This window comes from Hyperolius riggenbachi, chromosome 1, assembly GCF_040937935.1.
Source record: "Hyperolius riggenbachi isolate aHypRig1 chromosome 1, aHypRig1.pri, whole genome shotgun sequence".
NCBI lineage: Eukaryota > Metazoa > Chordata > Amphibia > Anura > Hyperoliidae > Hyperolius > Hyperolius riggenbachi.
Genome location: NC_090646.1, coordinates 393425 through 416673, shown reverse-complemented (window position 1 = coordinate 416673; position 23249 = coordinate 393425). Strand labels below are relative to the sequence as shown.

The 23249-nt window shown below is 43.8% G+C and overlaps 1 protein-coding gene across 3 annotated transcripts in view; it reads right to left on the bottom strand.

Moving 5' to 3' along the window:
- The window catches only part of LOC137562144 (receptor-type tyrosine-protein phosphatase kappa-like), a 374827-nt gene that overhangs the window by 191765 nt on the left and 159813 nt on the right, over window positions 1-23249 (bottom strand). For all 3 annotated transcript variants that reach the window (XM_068273487.1, XM_068273479.1, XM_068273493.1), the window contains exon 13: window positions 20405-20594. In XM_068273487.1, coding sequence (XP_068129588.1) covers window positions 20405-20594 — 190 coding nt within the window. The remainder of the gene's footprint in view (window positions 1-20404; window positions 20595-23249) is intronic.

The window sequence follows — 23249 nt, the reverse complement described above, 5'->3', positions numbered from 1 at the left end:
AGACAGGAATAATGCCAGACATGAATAGCAGATGTAGGAGCACACAGCGGGGATGTAGGGGATGCAGTGTTGCTCTATACATTGCTGTACATCTAATAATACAGACAGAAATAATGCCAGGCATGAATAGCAGATGTAGGAGCACACAGAGGGGATGTAGGGGATGCAGTGTTGCTCTATACATTGCTGTACATCTAATAATACAGACAGGAATAATGCCAGACATGAATAGCAGATGTAGGAGCACACAGCGGGGATGTAGGGGATGCAGTGTTGCTCTATACATTGCTGTACAACTAATAATACAGACAGGAATAATGCCAGGCATGAATAGCAGATGTAGGAGCACACAGAGGGGATGTAGGAGATGCAGTGTTGCTCTATACATTGCTCTACAACTAATAATACTGACAGGAATAATGCCAGACATGAATAGCAGATGTAGGAGCACACAGCGGGGATGTAGGGGATGCAGTATTGCTCTATACATTGCTGTACATCTAATATTACAGACAGGAATAATGCCAGGCATGAATAGCAGATGTAGGAGCACACAGCGGGGATGTAGGGGATGCAGTATTGCTCTATTCATTGCTGTACATGTAATAATACAGACAGGAATAATGCCAGACATGAATAGCAGATGTAGGAGCACACAGAGGGGATGTAGGGGATGCAGTATTGCTCTATACATTGCTGTACATCTAATAATACAGACAGGAATAATGCCAGGCATGAATAGCAGATGTAGGAGCACACAGAGGGGATGTAGGGGATGCAGTGTTGCTCTATACATTGCTGTACATCTAATAATACAGACAGGAATAATGCCAGGCATGAATAGCAGATGTAGGAGCACACAGCAGGGATCCAATAATACAGACAGGAATAGCAGATGTAGGAGCACAGAGTGGGGATGTAGGAGATGCAGTGTTACTTTATCCATTGCTGTACATCTAATAATACAGACAGGAATAATGCCAGACATGAATAGCAGATGTAGGAGCACAGAGCGGGGATGTAGGAGATGCAGTGTTGCTCTATACATTGCTGTACATCTAATAATACAGAGAGGAATAATGCCAGACAGGAATAGCAGATGTAGGAGCACACAGAGGGGATGTAGGAGATGCAGTGTTGCTCTATCCATTGCTGTACAATTAATAATACAGACAGGAATAATGCCAGACATGAATAGCAGATGTAGGAGCACACAGCGGGGATGTAGGAGATGCAGTGTTGCTCTATCCATTGCTGTACATCTAATAATACAGACAGGAATAATGCCAGGCATTAATAGCAGATGTAGGAGCACACAGCGGGGATCCAATAATACAGACAGGAATAATGCCAGACATGAATAGCAGATGTAGGAGCACACAGAGGGGATGTAGGAGATGCAGTGTTGCTCTATCCATTGCTGTACAACTAATAATACAGACAGGAATAATGCCAGACATGAATAGCAGATGTAGGAGCACACAGAGGGGGTGTAGGAGATGCAGTGTTGCTCTATACATTGCTGTACATCTAATATTACAGACAGGAATAATGTCAGACATGAATAGCAGATGTAGGAGCACACAGCGGAGATCCAATAATACAGACAGGAATAATGCCAGACATGAATAGCAGATGTAGGAGCACACAGAGGGGGTGTAGGAGATGCAGTGTTGCTCTATCCATTGCTGTACAACTAATAATACAGACAGGAATAATGCCAGACATGAATAGCAGATGTAGGAGCACACAGAGGGGGTGTAGGAGATGCAGTGTTGCTCTATCCATTGCTGTACAACTAATAATACAGACAGGAATAATGCCAGACATGAATAGCAGATGTAGGAGCACACAGGGGGGATGTAGGAGATGCAGTGTTGCTCTATCCATTGCTGTACAACTAATAATACAGACAGGAATAATGCCAGACATGAATAGCAGATGTAGGAGCACACAGAGGGGGTGTAGGAGATGCAGTGTTGCTCTATCAATTGCTGTACAACTAATAATACAGACAGGAATAATGCCAGACATGAATAGCAGATGTAGGAGCACACAGCGGGGATGTAGGGGATGCAGTGTTGCTCTATACATTGCTGTACATCTAATAATACAGACAGAAATAATGCCAGGCATGAATAGCAGATGTAGGAGCACACAGAGGGGATGTAGGGGATGCAGTGTTGCTCTATACATTGCTGTACATCTAATAATACAGACAGGAATAATGCCAGACATGAATAGCAGATGTAGGAGCACACAGCGGGGATGTAGGGGATGCAGTGTTGCTCTATACATTGCTGTACAACTAATAATACAGACAGGAATAATGCCAGGCATGAATAGCAGATGTAGGAGCACACAGAGGGGATGTAGGAGATGCAGTGTTGCTCTATACATTGCTCTACAACTAATAATACTGACAGGAATAATGCCAGACATGAATAGCAGATGTAGGAGCACACAGCGGGGATGTAGGGGATGCAGTATTGCTCTATACATTGCTGTACATCTATTATTACAGACAGGAATAATGCCAGGCATGAATAGCAGATGTAGGAGCACACAGAGGGGATGTAGGGGATGCAGTGTTGCTCTATACATTGCTGTACATCTAATAATACAGACAGGAATAATGCAAGGCATGAATAGCAGATGTAGGAGCACACAGCAGGGATCCAATAATACAGACAGAAATAGCAGATGTAGGAGCACAGAGTGGGGATGTAGGAGATGCAGTGTTACTTTATCCATTGCTGTACATCTAATAATACAGACAGGAATAATGCCAGACATGAATAGCAGATGTAGGAGCACAGAGCGGGGATGTAGGAGATGCAGTGTTGCTCTATACATTGCTGTACATCTAATAATACAGACAGGAATAATGCCAGGCATGAATAGCAGATGTAGGAGCACACAGCGGGGATGTAGGGGATGCAGTATTGCTCTATACATTGCTGTACATCTAATATTACAGACAGGAATAATGTCAGGCATGAATAGCAGATGTAGGAGCACACAGCGGGGATGTAGGGGATGCAGTATTGCTCTATTCATTGCTGTACATGTAATAATACAGACAGGAATAATGCCAGACATGAATAGCAGATGTAGGAGCACACAGAGGGGATGTAGGGGATGCAGTATTGCTCTATACATTGCTGTACATCTAATAATACAGACAGGAATAATGCCAGGCATGAATAGCAGATGTAGGAGCACACAGAGGGGATGTAGGGGATGCAGTGTTGCTCTATACATTGCTGTACATCTAATAATACAGACAGGAATAATGCCAGGCATGAATAGCAGATGTAGGAGCACACAGCAGGGATCCAATAATACAGACAGGAATAGCAGATGTAGGAGCACAGAGTGGGGATGTAGGAGATGCAGTGTTACTTTATCCATTGCTGTACATCTAATAATACAGACAGGAATAATGCCAGACATGAATAGCAGATGTAGGAGCACAGAGCGGGGATGTAGGAGATGCAGTGTTGCTCTATACATTGCTGTACATCTAATAATACAGAGAGGAATAATGCCAGACAGGAATAGCAGATGTAGGAGCACACAGAGGGGATGTAGGAGATGCAGTGTTGCTCTATCCATTGCTGTACAATTAATAATACAGACAGGAATAATGCCAGACATGAATAGCAGATGTAGGAGCACACAGCGGGGATGTAGGAGATGCAGTGTTGCTCTATCCATTGCTGTACATCTAATAATACAGACAGGAATAATGCCAGGCATTAATAGCAGATGTAGGAGCACACAGCGGGGATCCAATAATACAGACAGGAATAATGCCAGACATGAATAGCAGATGTAGGAGCACACAGAGGGGATGTAGGAGATGCAGTGTTGCTCTATCCATTGCTGTACAACTAATAATACAGACAGGAATAATGCCAGACATGAATAGCAGATGTAGGAGCACACAGAGGGGGTGTAGGAGATGCAGTGTTGCTCTATACATTGCTGTACATCTAATATTACAGACAGGAATAATGTCAGACATGAATAGCAGATGTAGGAGCACACAGCGGAGATCCAATAATACAGACAGGAATAATGCCAGACATGAATAGCAGATGTAGGAGCACACAGAGGGGGTGTAGGAGATGCAGTGTTGCTCTATCCATTGCTGTACAACTAATAATACAGACAGGAATAATGCCAGACATGAATAGCAGATGTAGGAGCACACAGAGGGGGTGTAGGAGATGCAGTGTTGCTCTATCCATTGCTGTACAACTAATAATACAGACAGGAATAATGCCAGACATGAATAGCAGATGTAGGAGCACACAGGGGGGATGTAGGAGATGCAGTGTTGCTCTATCCATTGCTGTACAACTAATAATACAGACAGGAATAATGCCAGACATGAATAGCAGATGTAGGAGCACACAGAGGGGGTGTAGGAGATGCAGTGTTGCTCTATCAATTGCTGTACAACTAATAATACAGACAGGAATAATGCCAGACATGAATAGCAGATGTAGGAGCACACAGCGGGGATGTAGGGGATGCAGTGTTGCTCTATACATTGCTGTACATCTAATAATACAGACAGAAATAATGCCAGGCATGAATAGCAGATGTAGGAGCACACAGAGGGGATGTAGGGGATGCAGTGTTGCTCTATACATTGCTGTACATCTAATAATACAGACAGGAATAATGCCAGACATGAATAGCAGATGTAGGAGCACACAGCGGGGATGTAGGGGATGCAGTGTTGCTCTATACATTGCTGTACAACTAATAATACAGACAGGAATAATGCCAGGCATGAATAGCAGATGTAGGAGCACACAGAGGGGATGTAGGAGATGCAGTGTTGCTCTATACATTGCTCTACAACTAATAATACTGACAGGAATAATGCCAGACATGAATAGCAGATGTAGGAGCACACAGCGGGGATGTAGGGGATGCAGTATTGCTCTATACATTGCTGTACATCTAATATTACAGACAGGAATAATGCCAGGCATGAATAGCAGATGTAGGAGCACACAGCGGGGATGTAGGGGATGCAGTATTGCTCTATTCATTGCTGTACATGTAATAATACAGACAGGAATAATGCCAGACATGAATAGCAGATGTAGGAGCACACAGAGGGGATGTAGGGGATGCAGTATTGCTCTATACATTGCTGTACATCTAATAATACAGACAGGAATAATGCCAGGCATGAATAGCAGATGTAGGAGCACACAGAGGGGATGTAGGGGATGCAGTGTTGCTCTATACATTGCTGTACATCTAATAATACAGACAGGAATAATGCCAGGCATGAATAGCAGATGTAGGAGCACACAGCAGGGATCCAATAATACAGACAGGAATAGCAGATGTAGGAGCACAGAGTGGGGATGTAGGAGATGCAGTGTTACTTTATCCATTGCTGTACATCTAATAATACAGACAGGAATAATGCCAGACATGAATAGCAGATGTAGGAGCACAGAGCGGGGATGTAGGAGATGCAGTGTTGCTCTATACATTGCTGTACATCTAATAATACAGAGAGGAATAATGCCAGACAGGAATAGCAGATGTAGGAGCACACAGAGGGGATGTAGGAGATGCAGTGTTGCTCTATCCATTGCTGTACAATTAATAATACAGACAGGAATAATGCCAGACATGAATAGCAGATGTAGGAGCACACAGCGGGGATGTAGGAGATGCAGTGTTGCTCTATCCATTGCTGTACATCTAATAATACAGACAGGAATAATGCCAGGCATTAATAGCAGATGTAGGAGCACACAGCGGGGATCCAATAATACAGACAGGAATAATGCCAGACATGAATAGCAGATGTAGGAGCACACAGAGGGGATGTAGGAGATGCAGTGTTGCTCTATCCATTGCTGTACAACTAATAATACAGACAGGAATAATGCCAGACATGAATAGCAGATGTAGGAGCACACAGAGGGGGTGTAGGAGATGCAGTGTTGCTCTATACATTGCTGTACATCTAATATTACAGACAGGAATAATGTCAGACATGAATAGCAGATGTAGGAGCACACAGCGGAGATCCAATAATACAGACAGGAATAATGCCAGACATGAATAGCAGATGTAGGAGCACACAGAGGGGGTGTAGGAGATGCAGTGTTGCTCTATCCATTGCTGTACAACTAATAATACAGACAGGAATAATGCCAGACATGAATAGCAGATGTAGGAGCACACAGAGGGGGTGTAGGAGATGCAGTGTTGCTCTATCCATTGCTGTACAACTAATAATACAGACAGGAATAATGCCAGACATGAATAGCAGATGTAGGAGCACACAGGGGGGATGTAGGAGATGCAGTGTTGCTCTATCCATTGCTGTACAACTAATAATACAGACAGGAATAATGCCAGACATGAATAGCAGATGTAGGAGCACACAGAGGGGGTGTAGGAGATGCAGTGTTGCTCTATCAATTGCTGTACAACTAATAATACAGACAGGAATAATGCCAGACATGAATAGCAGATGTAGGAGCACACAGCGGGGATGTAGGGGATGCAGTGTTGCTCTATACATTGCTGTACATCTAATAATACAGACAGAAATAATGCCAGGCATGAATAGCAGATGTAGGAGCACACAGAGGGGATGTAGGGGATGCAGTGTTGCTCTATACATTGCTGTACATCTAATAATACAGACAGGAATAATGCCAGACATGAATAGCAGATGTAGGAGCACACAGCGGGGATGTAGGGGATGCAGTGTTGCTCTATACATTGCTGTACAACTAATAATACAGACAGGAATAATGCCAGGCATGAATAGCAGATGTAGGAGCACACAGAGGGGATGTAGGAGATGCAGTGTTGCTCTATACATTGCTCTACAACTAATAATACTGACAGGAATAATGCCAGACATGAATAGCAGATGTAGGAGCACACAGCGGGGATGTAGGGGATGCAGTATTGCTCTATACATTGCTGTACATCTATTATTACAGACAGGAATAATGCCAGGCATGAATAGCAGATGTAGGAGCACACAGAGGGGATGTAGGGGATGCAGTGTTGCTCTATACATTGCTGTACATCTAATAATACAGACAGGAATAATGCAAGGCATGAATAGCAGATGTAGGAGCACACAGCAGGGATCCAATAATACAGACAGAAATAGCAGATGTAGGAGCACAGAGTGGGGATGTAGGAGATGCAGTGTTACTTTATCCATTGCTGTACATCTAATAATACAGACAGGAATAATGCCAGACATGAATAGCAGATGTAGGAGCACAGAGCGGGGATGTAGGAGATGCAGTGTTGCTCTATACATTGCTGTACATCTAATAATACAGACAGGAATAATGCCAGGCATGAATAGCAGATGTAGGAGCACACAGCGGGGATGTAGGGGATGCAGTATTGCTCTATACATTGCTGTACATCTAATATTACAGACAGGAATAATGTCAGGCATGAATAGCAGATGTAGGAGCACACAGCGGGGATGTAGGGGATGCAGTATTGCTCTATTCATTGCTGTACATGTAATAATACAGACAGGAATAATGCCAGACATGAATAGCAGATGTAGGAGCACACAGAGGGGATGTAGGGGATGCAGTATTGCTCTATACATTGCTGTACATCTAATAATACAGACAGGAATAATGCCAGGCATGAATAGCAGATGTAGGAGCACACAGAGGGGATGTAGGGGATGCAGTGTTGCTCTATACATTGCTGTACATCTAATAATACAGACAGGAATAATGCCAGGCATGAATAGCAGATGTAGGAGCACACAGCAGGGATCCAATAATACAGACAGGAATAGCAGATGTAGGAGCACAGAGTGGGGATGTAGGAGATGCAGTGTTACTTTATCCATTGCTGTACATCTAATAATACAGACAGGAATAATGCCAGACATGAATAGCAGATGTAGGAGCACAGAGCGGGGATGTAGGAGATGCAGTGTTGCTCTATACATTGCTGTACATCTAATAATACAGAGAGGAATAATGCCAGACAGGAATAGCAGATGTAGGAGCACACAGAGGGGATGTAGGAGATGCAGTGTTGCTCTATCCATTGCTGTACAATTAATAATACAGACAGGAATAATGCCAGACATGAATAGCAGATGTAGGAGCACACAGCGGGGATGTAGGAGATGCAGTGTTGCTCTATCCATTGCTGTACATCTAATAATACAGACAGGAATAATGCCAGGCATTAATAGCAGATGTAGGAGCACACAGCGGGGATCCAATAATACAGACAGGAATAATGCCAGACATGAATAGCAGATGTAGGAGCACACAGAGGGGATGTAGGAGATGCAGTGTTGCTCTATCCATTGCTGTACAACTAATAATACAGACAGGAATAATGCCAGACATGAATAGCAGATGTAGGAGCACACAGAGGGGGTGTAGGAGATGCAGTGTTGCTCTATACATTGCTGTACATCTAATATTACAGACAGGAATAATGTCAGACATGAATAGCAGATGTAGGAGCACACAGCGGAGATCCAATAATACAGACAGGAATAATGCCAGACATGAATAGCAGATGTAGGAGCACACAGAGGGGGTGTAGGAGATGCAGTGTTGCTCTATCCATTGCTGTACAACTAATAATACAGACAGGAATAATGCCAGACATGAATAGCAGATGTAGGAGCACACAGAGGGGGTGTAGGAGATGCAGTGTTGCTCTATCCATTGCTGTACAACTAATAATACAGACAGGAATAATGCCAGACATGAATAGCAGATGTAGGAGCACACAGGGGGGATGTAGGAGATGCAGTGTTGCTCTATCCATTGCTGTACAACTAATAATACAGACAGGAATAATGCCAGACATGAATAGCAGATGTAGGAGCACACAGAGGGGGTGTAGGAGATGCAGTGTTGCTCTATCAATTGCTGTACAACTAATAATACAGACAGGAATAATGCCAGACATGAATAGCAGATGTAGGAGCACACAGCGGGGATGTAGGGGATGCAGTGTTGCTCTATACATTGCTGTACATCTAATAATACAGACAGAAATAATGCCAGGCATGAATAGCAGATGTAGGAGCACACAGAGGGGATGTAGGGGATGCAGTGTTGCTCTATACATTGCTGTACATCTAATAATACAGACAGGAATAATGCCAGACATGAATAGCAGATGTAGGAGCACACAGCGGGGATGTAGGGGATGCAGTGTTGCTCTATACATTGCTGTACAACTAATAATACAGACAGGAATAATGCCAGGCATGAATAGCAGATGTAGGAGCACACAGAGGGGATGTAGGAGATGCAGTGTTGCTCTATACATTGCTCTACAACTAATAATACTGACAGGAATAATGCCAGACATGAATAGCAGATGTAGGAGCACACAGCGGGGATGTAGGGGATGCAGTATTGCTCTATACATTGCTGTACATCTAATATTACAGACAGGAATAATGCCAGGCATGAATAGCAGATGTAGGAGCACACAGCGGGGATGTAGGGGATGCAGTATTGCTCTATTCATTGCTGTACATGTAATAATACAGACAGGAATAATGCCAGACATGAATAGCAGATGTAGGAGCACACAGAGGGGATGTAGGGGATGCAGTATTGCTCTATACATTGCTGTACATCTAATAATACAGACAGGAATAATGCCAGGCATGAATAGCAGATGTAGGAGCACACAGAGGGGATGTAGGGGATGCAGTGTTGCTCTATACATTGCTGTACATCTAATAATACAGACAGGAATAATGCCAGGCATGAATAGCAGATGTAGGAGCACACAGCAGGGATCCAATAATACAGACAGGAATAGCAGATGTAGGAGCACAGAGTGGGGATGTAGGAGATGCAGTGTTACTTTATCCATTGCTGTACATCTAATAATACAGACAGGAATAATGCCAGACATGAATAGCAGATGTAGGAGCACAGAGCGGGGATGTAGGAGATGCAGTGTTGCTCTATACATTGCTGTACATCTAATAATACAGAGAGGAATAATGCCAGACAGGAATAGCAGATGTAGGAGCACACAGAGGGGATGTAGGAGATGCAGTGTTGCTCTATCCATTGCTGTACAATTAATAATACAGACAGGAATAATGCCAGACATGAATAGCAGATGTAGGAGCACACAGCGGGGATGTAGGAGATGCAGTGTTGCTCTATCCATTGCTGTACATCTAATAATACAGACAGGAATAATGCCAGGCATTAATAGCAGATGTAGGAGCACACAGCGGGGATCCAATAATACAGACAGGAATAATGCCAGACATGAATAGCAGATGTAGGAGCACACAGAGGGGATGTAGGAGATGCAGTGTTGCTCTATCCATTGCTGTACAACTAATAATACAGACAGGAATAATGCCAGACATGAATAGCAGATGTAGGAGCACACAGAGGGGGTGTAGGAGATGCAGTGTTGCTCTATACATTGCTGTACATCTAATATTACAGACAGGAATAATGTCAGACATGAATAGCAGATGTAGGAGCACACAGCGGAGATCCAATAATACAGACAGGAATAATGCCAGACATGAATAGCAGATGTAGGAGCACACAGAGGGGGTGTAGGAGATGCAGTGTTGCTCTATCCATTGCTGTACAACTAATAATACAGACAGGAATAATGCCAGACATGAATAGCAGATGTAGGAGCACACAGAGGGGGTGTAGGAGATGCAGTGTTGCTCTATCCATTGCTGTACAACTAATAATACAGACAGGAATAATGCCAGACATGAATAGCAGATGTAGGAGCACACAGGGGGGATGTAGGAGATGCAGTGTTGCTCTATCCATTGCTGTACAACTAATAATACAGACAGGAATAATGCCAGACATGAATAGCAGATGTAGGAGCACACAGAGGGGGTGTAGGAGATGCAGTGTTGCTCTATCAATTGCTGTACATCTAATAATACAGACAGGAATAATGCCAGACATGAATAGCAGATGTAGGAGCACACAGCGGGGATGTAGGGGATGCAGTGTTGCTCTATACATTGCTGTACATCTAATAATACAGACAGAAATAATGCCAGGCATGAATAGCAGATGTAGGAGCACACAGAGGGGATGTAGGGGATGCAGTGTTGCTCTATACATTGCTGTACATCTAATAATACAGACAGGAATAATGCCAGACATGAATAGCAGATGTAGGAGCACACAGCGGGGATGTAGGGGATGCAGTGTTGCTCTATACATTGCTGTACAACTAATAATACAGACAGGAATAATGCCAGGCATGAATAGCAGATGTAGGAGCACACAGAGGGGATGTAGGAGATGCAGTGTTGCTCTATACATTGCTCTACAACTAATAATACTGACAGGAATAATGCCAGACATGAATAGCAGATGTAGGAGCACACAGCGGGGATGTAGGGGATGCAGTATTGCTCTATACATTGCTGTACATCTAATATTACAGACAGGAATAATGCCAGGCATGAATAGCAGATGTAGGAGCACACAGAGGGGATGTAGGGGATGCAGTGTTGCTCTATACATTGCTGTACATCTAATAATACAGACAGGAATAATGCAAGGCATGAATAGCAGATGTAGGAGCACACAGCAGGGATCCAATAATACAGACAGAAATAGCAGATGTAGGAGCACAGAGTGGGGATGTAGGAGATGCAGTGTTACTTTATCCATTGCTGTACATCTAATAATACAGACAGGAATAATGCCAGACATGAATAGCAGATGTAGGAGCACAGAGCGGGGATGTAGGAGATGCAGTGTTGCTCTATACATTGCTGTACATCTAATAATACAGACAGGAATAATGCCAGGCATGAATAGCAGATGTAGGAGCACACAGAGGGGATGTAGGAGATGCAGTGTTACTTTATCCATTGCTGTACATCTAATAATACAGACAGGAATAATGCCAGACATGAATAGCAGATGTAGGAGCACAGAGCGGGGATGTAGGAGATGCAGTGTTGCTCTATACATTGCTGTACAACTAATAATACAGACAGGAATAATGCCAGACATGAATAGCAGATGTAGGAGCACACAGCGGGGATGTAGGGGATGCAGTATTGCTCTATTCATTGCTGTACATGTAATAATACAGACAGGAATAATGCCAGACATGAATAGCAGATGTAGGAGCACACAGAGGGGATGTAGGGGATGCAGTCTTGCTCTATACATTGCTGTACATCTAATAATACAGACAGGAATAATGCCAGGCATGAATAGCAGATGTAGGAGCACACAGAGGGGATGTAGGGGATGCAGTGTTGCTCTATACATTGCTGTACATCTAATAATTCAGACAGGAATAATGCCAGGCATGAATAGCAGATGTAGGAGCACACAGCAGGGATCCAATAATACAGACAGGAATAGCAGATGTAGGAGCACAGAGTGGGGATGTAGGAGATGCAGTGTTACTTTATCCATTGCTGTACATCTAATAATACAGACAGGAATAATGCCAGACAGGAATAGCAGATGTAGGAGCACACAGAGGGGATGTAGGAGATGCAGTGCTGCTCTATCCATTGCTGTACAATTAATAATACAGACAGGAATAATGCCAGACATGAATAGCAGATGTAGGAGCACACAGCGGGGATGTAGGAGATGCAGTGTTGCTCTATCCATTGCTGTACATCTAATAATACAGACAGGAATAATGCCAGGCATTAATAGCAGATGTAGGAGCACACAGCGGGGATCCAATAATACAGACAGGAATAATGCCAGACATGAATAGCAGATGTAGGAGCACACAGAGGGGATGTAGGAGATGCAGTGTTGCTCTATCCATTGCTGTACAACTAATAATACAGACAGGAATAATGCCAGACATGAATAGCAGATGTAGGAGCACACAGAGGGGGTGTAGGAGATGCAGTGTTGCTCTATCCATTGCTGTACAACTAATAATACAGACAGGAATAATGCCAGACATGAATAGCAGATGTAGGAGCACACAGAGGGGATGTAGGAGATGCAGTGTTGCTCTATCCATTGCTGTACAACTAATAATACAGACAGGAATAATGCCAGACATGAATAGCAGATGTAGGAGCACACAGAGGGGGTGTAGGAGATGCAGTGTTGCTCTATCCATTGCTGTACAACTAATAATACAGACAGGAATAATGCCAGACATGAATAGCAGATGTAGGAGCACACAGCGGGGATGTAGGGGATGCAGTGTTGCTCTATCCATTGCTGTACAACTAATAATACAGACAGGAATAATGTCAGACATGAATAGCAGATGTAGGAGCACACAGAGGGGATGTAGGGGATGCAGTATTGCTCTATCCATTGCTGTACAACTAATAATACAGACAGGAATAATGCCAGACATGAATAGCAGATGTAGGAGCACACAGCGGGGATGTAGGGGATGCAGTGTTGTTCTATACATTGCTGTACAACTAATAATACAGACAGGAATAATGCCAGACATGAATAGCAGATGTAGGAGCACACAGCGGGGATCCAATAATACAGACAGGATTAATGGCAGGCATGAATAGCAGATGTTGGAGCACACAGAGGGGATCTAATAATACAGACAGGAATAATGCCAGACATGAATAGCAGATGTAGGAGCACACAGCGGGGATGTAGGGGATGCAGTGTTGCTCTATACATTGCTGTACAACTAATAATACAGACAGGAATAATGCCAGGCATGAATAGCAGATGTAGGAGCACACAGTGGGGATGTAGGAGATGCTGTGTACTCTATCCATTACTGTACATCTAATAATACAGACAGGAATAATGCCAGACATGAATAGCAGATGTAGGAGCACACAGAGGGGATGTAGGAGATGCAGTGTTGCTCTATCCATTGCTGTACATCTAATAATACTGACAGGAATAATGCCAGACATGAATAGCAGATGTAGGAGCACACAGAGGGGATGTAGGGGATGCAGTGTTGCTCTATACATTGCTGTACAACTAATAATACAGACAGGAATAATGCCAGACATGAATAGCAGATGTAGGAGCACACAGCGGGGATGTAGGGGATGCAGTGTTGCTCTATCCATTGCTGTACAACTAATAATACAGACAGGAATAATGCCAGACATGAATAGCAGATGTAGGAGCACACAGCGGGGATGTAGGGGATGCAGTGTTGTTCTATACATTGCTGTACAACTAATAATACAGACAGGAATAATGCCAGACATGAATAGCAGATGTAGGAGCACACAGCGGGGATGTAGGGGATGCAGTGTTGCTCTATACATTGCTGTACATCTAATATAACAGACAGGAATAATGCCAGACATGAATAGCAGATGTAGGAGCACACAGCGGGGATGTAGGGGATGCAGTATTGCTCTATTCATTGCTGTACATGTAATAATACAGACAGGAATAATGCCAGACATGAATAGCAGATGTAGGAGCACACAGAGGGGATGTAGGGGATGCAGTATTGCTCTATACATTGCTGTACATCTAATAATAGAGACAGGAATAATGCCAGGCATGAATAGCAGATGTAGGAGCACACAGAGGGGATGTAGGGGATGCAGTGTTGCTCTATACATTGCTATACATCTAATAATACAGACAGGAATAATGCCAGGCATGAATAGCAGATGTAGGAGCACACAGCAGGGATCCAATAATACAGACAGGAATAGCAGATGTAGGAGCACAGAGTGGGGATGTAGGAGATGCAGTGTTACTTTATCCATTGCTGTACATCTAATAATACAGACAGGAATAATGCCAGACATGAATAGCAGATGTAGGAGCACAGAGCGGGGATGTAGGAGATGCAGTGTTGCTCTATACATTGCTGTACATCTAATAATACAGACAGGAATAATGCCAGACATGAATAGCAGATGTAGGAGCACACAGAGGGGATGTAGGGGATGCAGTGTTGCTCTATACATTGCTGTACATCTAATAATACAGACAGGAATAATGCCAGGCATGAATAGCAGATGTAGGAGCACACAGCAGGGATCCAATAATACAGACAGGAATAGCAGATGTAGGAGCACAGAGTGGGGATGTAGGAGATGCAGTGTTACTTTATCCATTGCTGTACATCTAATAATACAGACAGGAATAATGCCAGACATGAATAGCAGATGTAGGAGCACACAGCGGGGATGTAGGGGATGCAGTGTTACTTTATCCATTGCTGTACATCTAATAATACAGACAGGAATAATGCCAGACATGAATAGCAGATGTAGGAGCACAGAGCGGGGATGTAGGAGATGCAGTGTTGCTCTATACATTGCTGTACATCTAATAATACAGACAGGAATAATGCCAGACAGGAATAGCAGATGTAGGAGCACACAGAGGGGATGTAGGAGATGCAGTGTTGCTCTATACATTGCTGTACAACTAATAATACAGACAGGAATAGTGTCAGACATGAATAGCAGATGTAGGAGCACACAGAGGGGATGTACGGGATGCAGTATTGCTCTATCCATTGCTGTACAACTAATAATACAGACAGGAATAATGCCAGACATGAATAGCAGATGTAGGAGCACACAGAGGGGATGTAGGAGATGCAGTGTTGCTCTATCCATTGCTGTACAACTAATAATACAGACAGGAATAATGCCAGACATGAATAGCAGATGTAGGAGCACACAGCGGGGATGTAGGGGATGCAGTGTTGCTCTATACATTGCTGTACAACTAATAATACAGACAGGAATAATGCCAGCTATGAATAGCAGATGTAGGAGCACACAGAGGGGATGTAGGAGATGCAGTGTTGCTCTATACTTTGCTCTACAACTAATAATACTGACAGGAATAATGTCAGACATGAATAGCAGATGTAGGAGCACACAGAGGGGATGTAGGGGATGCAGTATTGCTCTATCCATTGCTGTACAACTAATAATACAGACAGGAATAATGCCAGACATAAATAGCAGATGTAGAAGCACACAGCGGGGATGTAGGGGATGCAGTGTTGTTCTATACATTGCTGTACAACTAATAATACAGACAGGAATAATGCCAGACATGAATAGCAGATGTAGGAGCACACAGCGGGGATGTAGGGGATGCAGTGTTGCTCTATACATTGCTGTACATCTAATAATACAGACAGGAATAATGCCAGACATGAATAGCAGATGTAGGAGCACACAGCGGGGATGTAGGGGATGCAGTATTGCTCTATTCATTGCTGTACATGTAATAATACAGACAGGAATAATGCCAGACATGAATAGCAGATGTAGGAGCACACAGAGGGGATGTAGGGGATGCAGTATTGCTCTATACATTGCTGTACATCTAATAATACAGACAGGAATAATGCCAGGCATGAATAGCAGATGTAGGAGCACACAGAGGGGATGTAGGGGATGCAGTGTTGCTCTATACATTGCTGTACATCTAATAATACAGACAGGAATAATGCCAGGCATGAATAGCAGATGTAGGAGCACACAGCAGGGATCCAATAATACAGACAGGAATAGCAGATGTAGGAGCACAGAGTGGGGATGTAGGAGATGCAGTGTTACTTTATCCATTGCTGTACATCTAATAATACAGACAGGAATAATGCCAGACATGAATAGCAGATGTAGGAGCACAGAGCGGGGATGTAGGAGATGCAGTGTTGCTCTATACATTGCTGTACATCTAATAATACAGAGAGGAATAATGCCAGACAGGAATAGCAGATGTAGGAGCACACAGAGGGGATGTAGGAGATGCAGTGTTGCTCTATCCATTGCTGTACAATTAATAATACAGACAGGAATAATGCCAGACATGAATAGCAGATGTAGGAGCACACAGCGGGGATGTAGGAGATGCAGTGTTGCTCTATCCATTGCTGTACATCTAATAATACAGACAGGAATAATGCCAGGCATTAATAGCAGATGTAGGAGCACACAGCGGGGATCCAATAATACAGACAGGAATAATGCCAGACATGAATAGCAGATGTAGGAGCACACAGAGGGGATGTAGGAGATGCAGTGTTGCTCTATCCATTGCTGTACAACTAATAATACAGACAGGAATAATGCCAGACATGAATAGCAGATGTAGGAGCACACAGAGGGGGTGTAGGAGATGCAGTGTTGCTCTATACATTGCTGTACATCTAATATTACAGACAGGAATAATGTCAGACATGAATAGCAGATGTAGGAGCACACAGCGGAGATCCAATAATACAGACAGGAATAATGCCAGACATGAATAGCAGATGTAGGAGCACACAGAGGGGGTGTAGGAGATGCAGTGTTGCTCTATCCATTGCTGTACAACTAATAATACAGACAGGAATAATGCCAGACATGAATAGCAGATGTAGGAGCACACAGAGGGGGTGTAGGAGATGCAGTGTTGCTCTATCCATTGCTGTACAACTAATAATACAGACAGGAATAATGCCAGACATGAATAGCAGATGTAGGAGCACACAGGGGGGATGTAGGAGATGCAGTGTTGCTCTATCCATTGCTGTACAACTAATAATACAGACAGGAATAATGCCAGACATGAATAGCAGATGTAGGAGCACACAGAGGGGGTGTAGGAGATGCAGTGTTGCTCTATCAATTGCTGTACAACTAATAATACAGACAGGAATAATGCCAGACATGAATAGCAGATGTAGGAGCACACAGAGGGGGTGTAGGAGATACAGTGTTGCTCTATACATTGCTGTACATCTAATAATACAGACAGGAATAATGCCAGGCATGAATAGCAGATGTAGGAGCACACAGAGGGGATGTAGGAGATGCAGTGTTGCTCTATCCATTGCTGTACATCTAATAATACAGACAGGAATAATGCCAGACATGAATAGCAGATGTAGGAGCACACAGCGGGGATGTAGGGGATGCAGTGTTGCTCTATACATTGCTGTACAACTAATAATACTGACAGTAATAATGCCAGACAGGAATAGCAGATGTAGGAGCACACAGCGGGGATGTAGGGGATGCAGTGTTGCTCTATACATTGCTGTACAACTAATAATACTGACAGGAATAATGCCAGACAGGAATAGCAGATGTAGGAGCACACAGAGGGGATGTAGGGGATGCAGTGTTGCTCTATACATTGCTGTACAACTAATAATACTGACAGGAATAATGCCAGACAGGAATAGCAGATGTAGGAGCACACAGCGGGGATGTAGGGGATGCAGTGTTGCTCTATACATTGCTCTACAACTAATAATACTGACAGGAATAATGCCAGACATGAATAGCAGATGTAGGAGCACACAGCGGGGATGTAGGAGATGCAGTGTTGCTCTATCCATTGCTGTACATCTAATAATACAGACAGGAATAATGCCAGACATGAATAGCAGATGTAGGAGCACACAGAGGGGATGTAGGGGATGCAGTGTTGCTCTATCCATTGCTGTACATCTAATAATACAGACAGGAATAATGCCAGACATGAATAGCAGATGTAGGAGCACACAGAGCGGATGTAGGAGATGCAGTGTTGTTCTATACATTGCTGTACAACTAATAATACAGACAGGAATAATGCCAGACATGAATAGCAGATGTAGGAGCACACAGTGGGGATCCAATAATACAGACAGGAATAATGCCAGACATGAATAGCAGATGTAGGAGCACACAGCGGGGATGTAGGAGATGCAGTGTTGCTCTATCCATTACTGTACATCTAATAATACAGACAGGAATAATGCCAGACATGAATAGCAGATGTAGGAGCACACAGCGGGGATGTAGGGGATGCAGTGTTGCTCTATACATTGCTGTACATCTAATAATACAGACAGGAATAATGCCAGGCATGAATAGCAGATGTAGGAGCACACAGCGGGGATGTAGGGGATGCAATATTGCTCTATACATTGCTGTACAACTAATAATACAGACAGGAATAATGCCAGACATGAAAAGCAGATGTAGGAGCACACAGCGGGGATGTAGGGGATGCAATATTGCTCTATACATTGCTGTACAACTAATAATACAGACAGGAATAATGCCAGACATGAAAAGCAGATGTAGGAGCACACAGCGGGGATGTAGGAGATGCAATATTGCTCTATACATTGTTGTACATCTAATAATACAGACAGGAATAATGCCAGGCATGAATAGCAGATGTAGGAGCACACAGCGGGGATCCAATAATACAGACAGGAATAATGCCAGACATGACTAGCAGATATAGGAGCACACAGCGGGGATGTAGGAGATGCAGTGTTGCTCTATCCATTGCTGTACATCTAATAATACAGACAGGAATAATGCCAGACATGAATAGCAGATGTAGGAGCACACAGAGGGGATGTAGGGGATGCAGTGTTGCTCTATCCATTGCTGTACATCTAATAATACAGACAGGAATAATGCCAGACATGAATAGCAGATGTAGGAGCACACAGAGCGGATGTAGGAGATGCAGTGTTGTTCTATACATTGCTGTACAACTAATAATACAGACAGGAATAATGCCAGACATGAATAGCAGATGTAGGAGCACACAGTGGGGATCCAATAATACAGACAGGAATAATGCCAGACATGAATAGCAGATGTAGGAGCACACAGCGGGGATGTAGGAGATGCAGTGTTGCTCTATCCATTACTGTACATCTAATAATACAGACAGGAATAATGCCAGACATGAATAGCAGATGTAGGAGCACACAGCGGGGATGTAGGGGATGCAGTGTTGCTCTATACATTGCTGTACATCTAATAATACAGACAGGAATAATGCCAGGCATGAATAGCAGATGTAGGAGCACACAGCGGGGATGTAGGGGATGCAATATTGCTCTATACATTGCTGTACAACTAATAATACAGACAGGAATAATGCCAGACATGAAAAGCAGATGTAGGAGCACACAGCGGGGATGTAGGGGATGCAATATTGCTCTATACATTGCTGTACAACTAATAATACAGACAGGAATAATGCCAGACATGAAAAGCAGATGTAGGAGCACACAGCGGGGATGTAGGAGATGCAATATTGCTCTATACATTGTTGTACATCTAATAATACAGACAGGAATAATGCCAGGCATGAATAGCAGATGTAGGAGCACACAGCGGGGATCCAATAATACAGACAGGAATAATGCCAGACATGACTAGCAGATATAGGAGCACACAGCGGGGATGTAGGGGATGCAATATTGCTCTATACATTGCTGTACATCTAATAATACAGATAGGAATAATGCCAGGCATGACTAGCAGATATAGGAGCACACAGCGGGGATGTAGGGGATGCAATATTGCTCTATACATTGCTGTACATCTAATAATACAGACAGGAATAATACAGACAGGAATAGCAGGTGTAGGAGTGGTGCTCACCTCCGATGTCGGTCTCTACATGCCGTGCAGTGATGTTCCCGCCTCCGGCAGCAGTGAAGGCTTGCAGCGCGATGCTGTAGTTGGTTCCATACTGGAGGGCGAGTCTCCGCTCTGTCACATTGGGGGGCATCCAGAGAGACGTGTCCTCCGAGAACGACTCGTTATAATTCCTCCAAGCCGAGATATTCATCTGCAAAGAGTAGCAGCTTATCACGGGATTCATGACCAGACAAAAAGCTTGCGAGTCACATGTGCCAGTCAGGAAACAAGCCATAGAAATATTAAATAAAAAAATGGCATGTTGTCAGTGGCGACCCCGACACGCGTAGTGAATTAGGTGATGTCATCATGTTTGGGGATTCGCAATGAGGCAACAACTGTCTGAATGGGAAACAGCTGCAGTTTAAAAAAAAAGATTTTTTTTCCCCCCAAAAAAACGACTTATTGTAAAATAAAAGTTTGTTCCCGGTATTGGCCATAACATACACAGTACATTTATTTATTTATTTATTTATTGTATTTATAAAGCGCCAACATATTACGCAGCGCTGAACATTAATTTAGGTTACAGACAATATTTAGGGGTGACATACAGCAGTATGACAATTTAGGATACAAGAAAACCAGATCACACACCATAGTATGAGTACCAGGTAATGCTTAGTCACTGGATGGAGCATGGAGATCACACAGCACAGTATGAGTACAAGGTAATGCTTAGTCACTGGATGGAGCATGGAGATCACACAGCACAGTATGAGTACAAGGTAATGCTTAGTCACTGGATGGGAGCATGGAGATCACACAGCACAGTATGAGTACAAGGTAATGCTTAGTCAGTCACTGGATGGAGCATGGAGATTAGGCAAGTTAGGTTCACTCAGATGCATAGCATGGGTTCACAGTAATGGAGGTGCATGATCAGGTAGGACACAAAAGGAGGAGGACCCTGCCCAAAGGCTTACAATCTAGAGGGAGAGGTAAGGACACGAATGGTAGGGGACCAGAGTTCAGCTGTAGGTTTAGAGCACTTGTGAGGGGTAGTAGGCCAGAGTGAAAAGGTGAGTTTTAAGGGCTTTCTTGAAGATGTTGAAGGAGGGGGCTGCCCTAATGGGTGGAGGTAGGGAGTTCTATAGTGTTGGAGCAGCTCTTGAGAAGTCCTGGAGGCGTGCATGGGACTGGGTGATGCGGGGGGTGGTTAGGCGAAGTTCATTGGAAGAGCGGAGTGAGCGGCTAGGTGTGTACCTCTGAGTAAGATCGGAAATGTAGGTTGGACAGGTTTTGTGGACAGATTTGTAGGTCAGGCACAGTATCTTGAATCTGATTCTGGACTGGATAGGAAGCCAGTGGAGGGATTCAAGGAGGGGATCCGCCGTGGTGGAGCGATGGGAGCAGTGGATAATTCTGGCTGCCGCATTCATGATGGACTGCAGTGGGGCTGTTCGGGTCATAGGGAGACCAGACAGCAGGGCATTGCAGTAGTCAAGGCGGGAAATTATGAGGGCATGGATGAGGAGTTTGGTAGTGGCAGAGGTCAGGAAAAGGCGAATCTTACAGATGTTACGAAGGTGGAAGTTGCAGGACTTTGTGAGGTTTTGGATGTGGGAAGTGAAGGAGAGTGCGGAGTCCAGGGTGACACCCAGACAGCGGGCTTGAGAGGTAGGGCGAATGGTAGTGTGGTTAACAGTGACATGCACATCTGGGAGGTTCATGGATGGCCGGGGTGGGAAGATCATAAATTCCGTTTTGTCTAGATTTAGTTTCAGGAACCTAGCGGACATCCAGGAGGAGATGGCTGATAGGCAGGAGGAGACATTGTCCATGGTAGTGGTGGATATGTCAGGGGTGTGGAGGTAGATCTGGGTGTCATCTGCATACAGATGATAGTTAAAACCCATGGAGGAGATAACCTTGCCAATGGAGGATGTGTATAGGGTGAACAGTAGGGGGCCAAGGACCGAACCTTGGGGGACTCCCACCGAGAGGTGGTTGGGGGTGGACGAGGACTCGTTGAAGGGAGATAGGGACATTAGGGAGATAGCGGGCCTGCAACCATCAGTCAGACCCATTAGTCTCTCTGACATGCATGGGGTATTGCTTTATAAAGAGGAGGAGAAAACCAGTAGGCACTTAGCTGGGGAGATATACAATAAGCATTCAGCCAAAAAAAGCCAACACAGACATGCAGCTACAGATCAATGACTGTTTCAAGCAACAGAAGTCTGTTGTGTTGACTTAACTAAGGACTAGCCTGCCCATACATTGCTCAATTTTCCTGCATGATCGACCATTCAATTTGATCATTTTATTAGATAAGGGGAGAATTAATTATGTTCCACTCTGATCAATCGATAGTCGGCGTCTGTCCGAATCAACAAATCGGTCAATTGTCAAGCAACCGGCTAATGTGATTTATATCGATGCAGAGGAGAGAAAAAGAGCGCTCCAATCGTTAAATACAATAACTTTATTCAGCAAAACAAAAGTTTGCTTTCTTAAAACAGAAAGAATTTGCGATAATTTAGGTTGGAGTGAGCTTGAGATGTCTTCCAGTGCATCACTGCTGAATATATGCAAATTAACCATTGTTACCCTTAGACGCTTAACACACCTCCAGAACTGCTGGAATGCAATGATGTGTCAGCTTGTTAATTTGTACAGAGCCATAATAATCCAACATGCATACAGACTGTTTCGGATTGTTTGATCCTCATCAGTGCATGGCATGGATTAATTTGGCTCTATGCAGTAGGGCTTGTAACACCGAGAGGTACAGACTAACCAGCAAGCTCATGGTGAACCAGAACTCATTGGAGTGTGTGAGGGGCAACAATGGTCCTAAAAG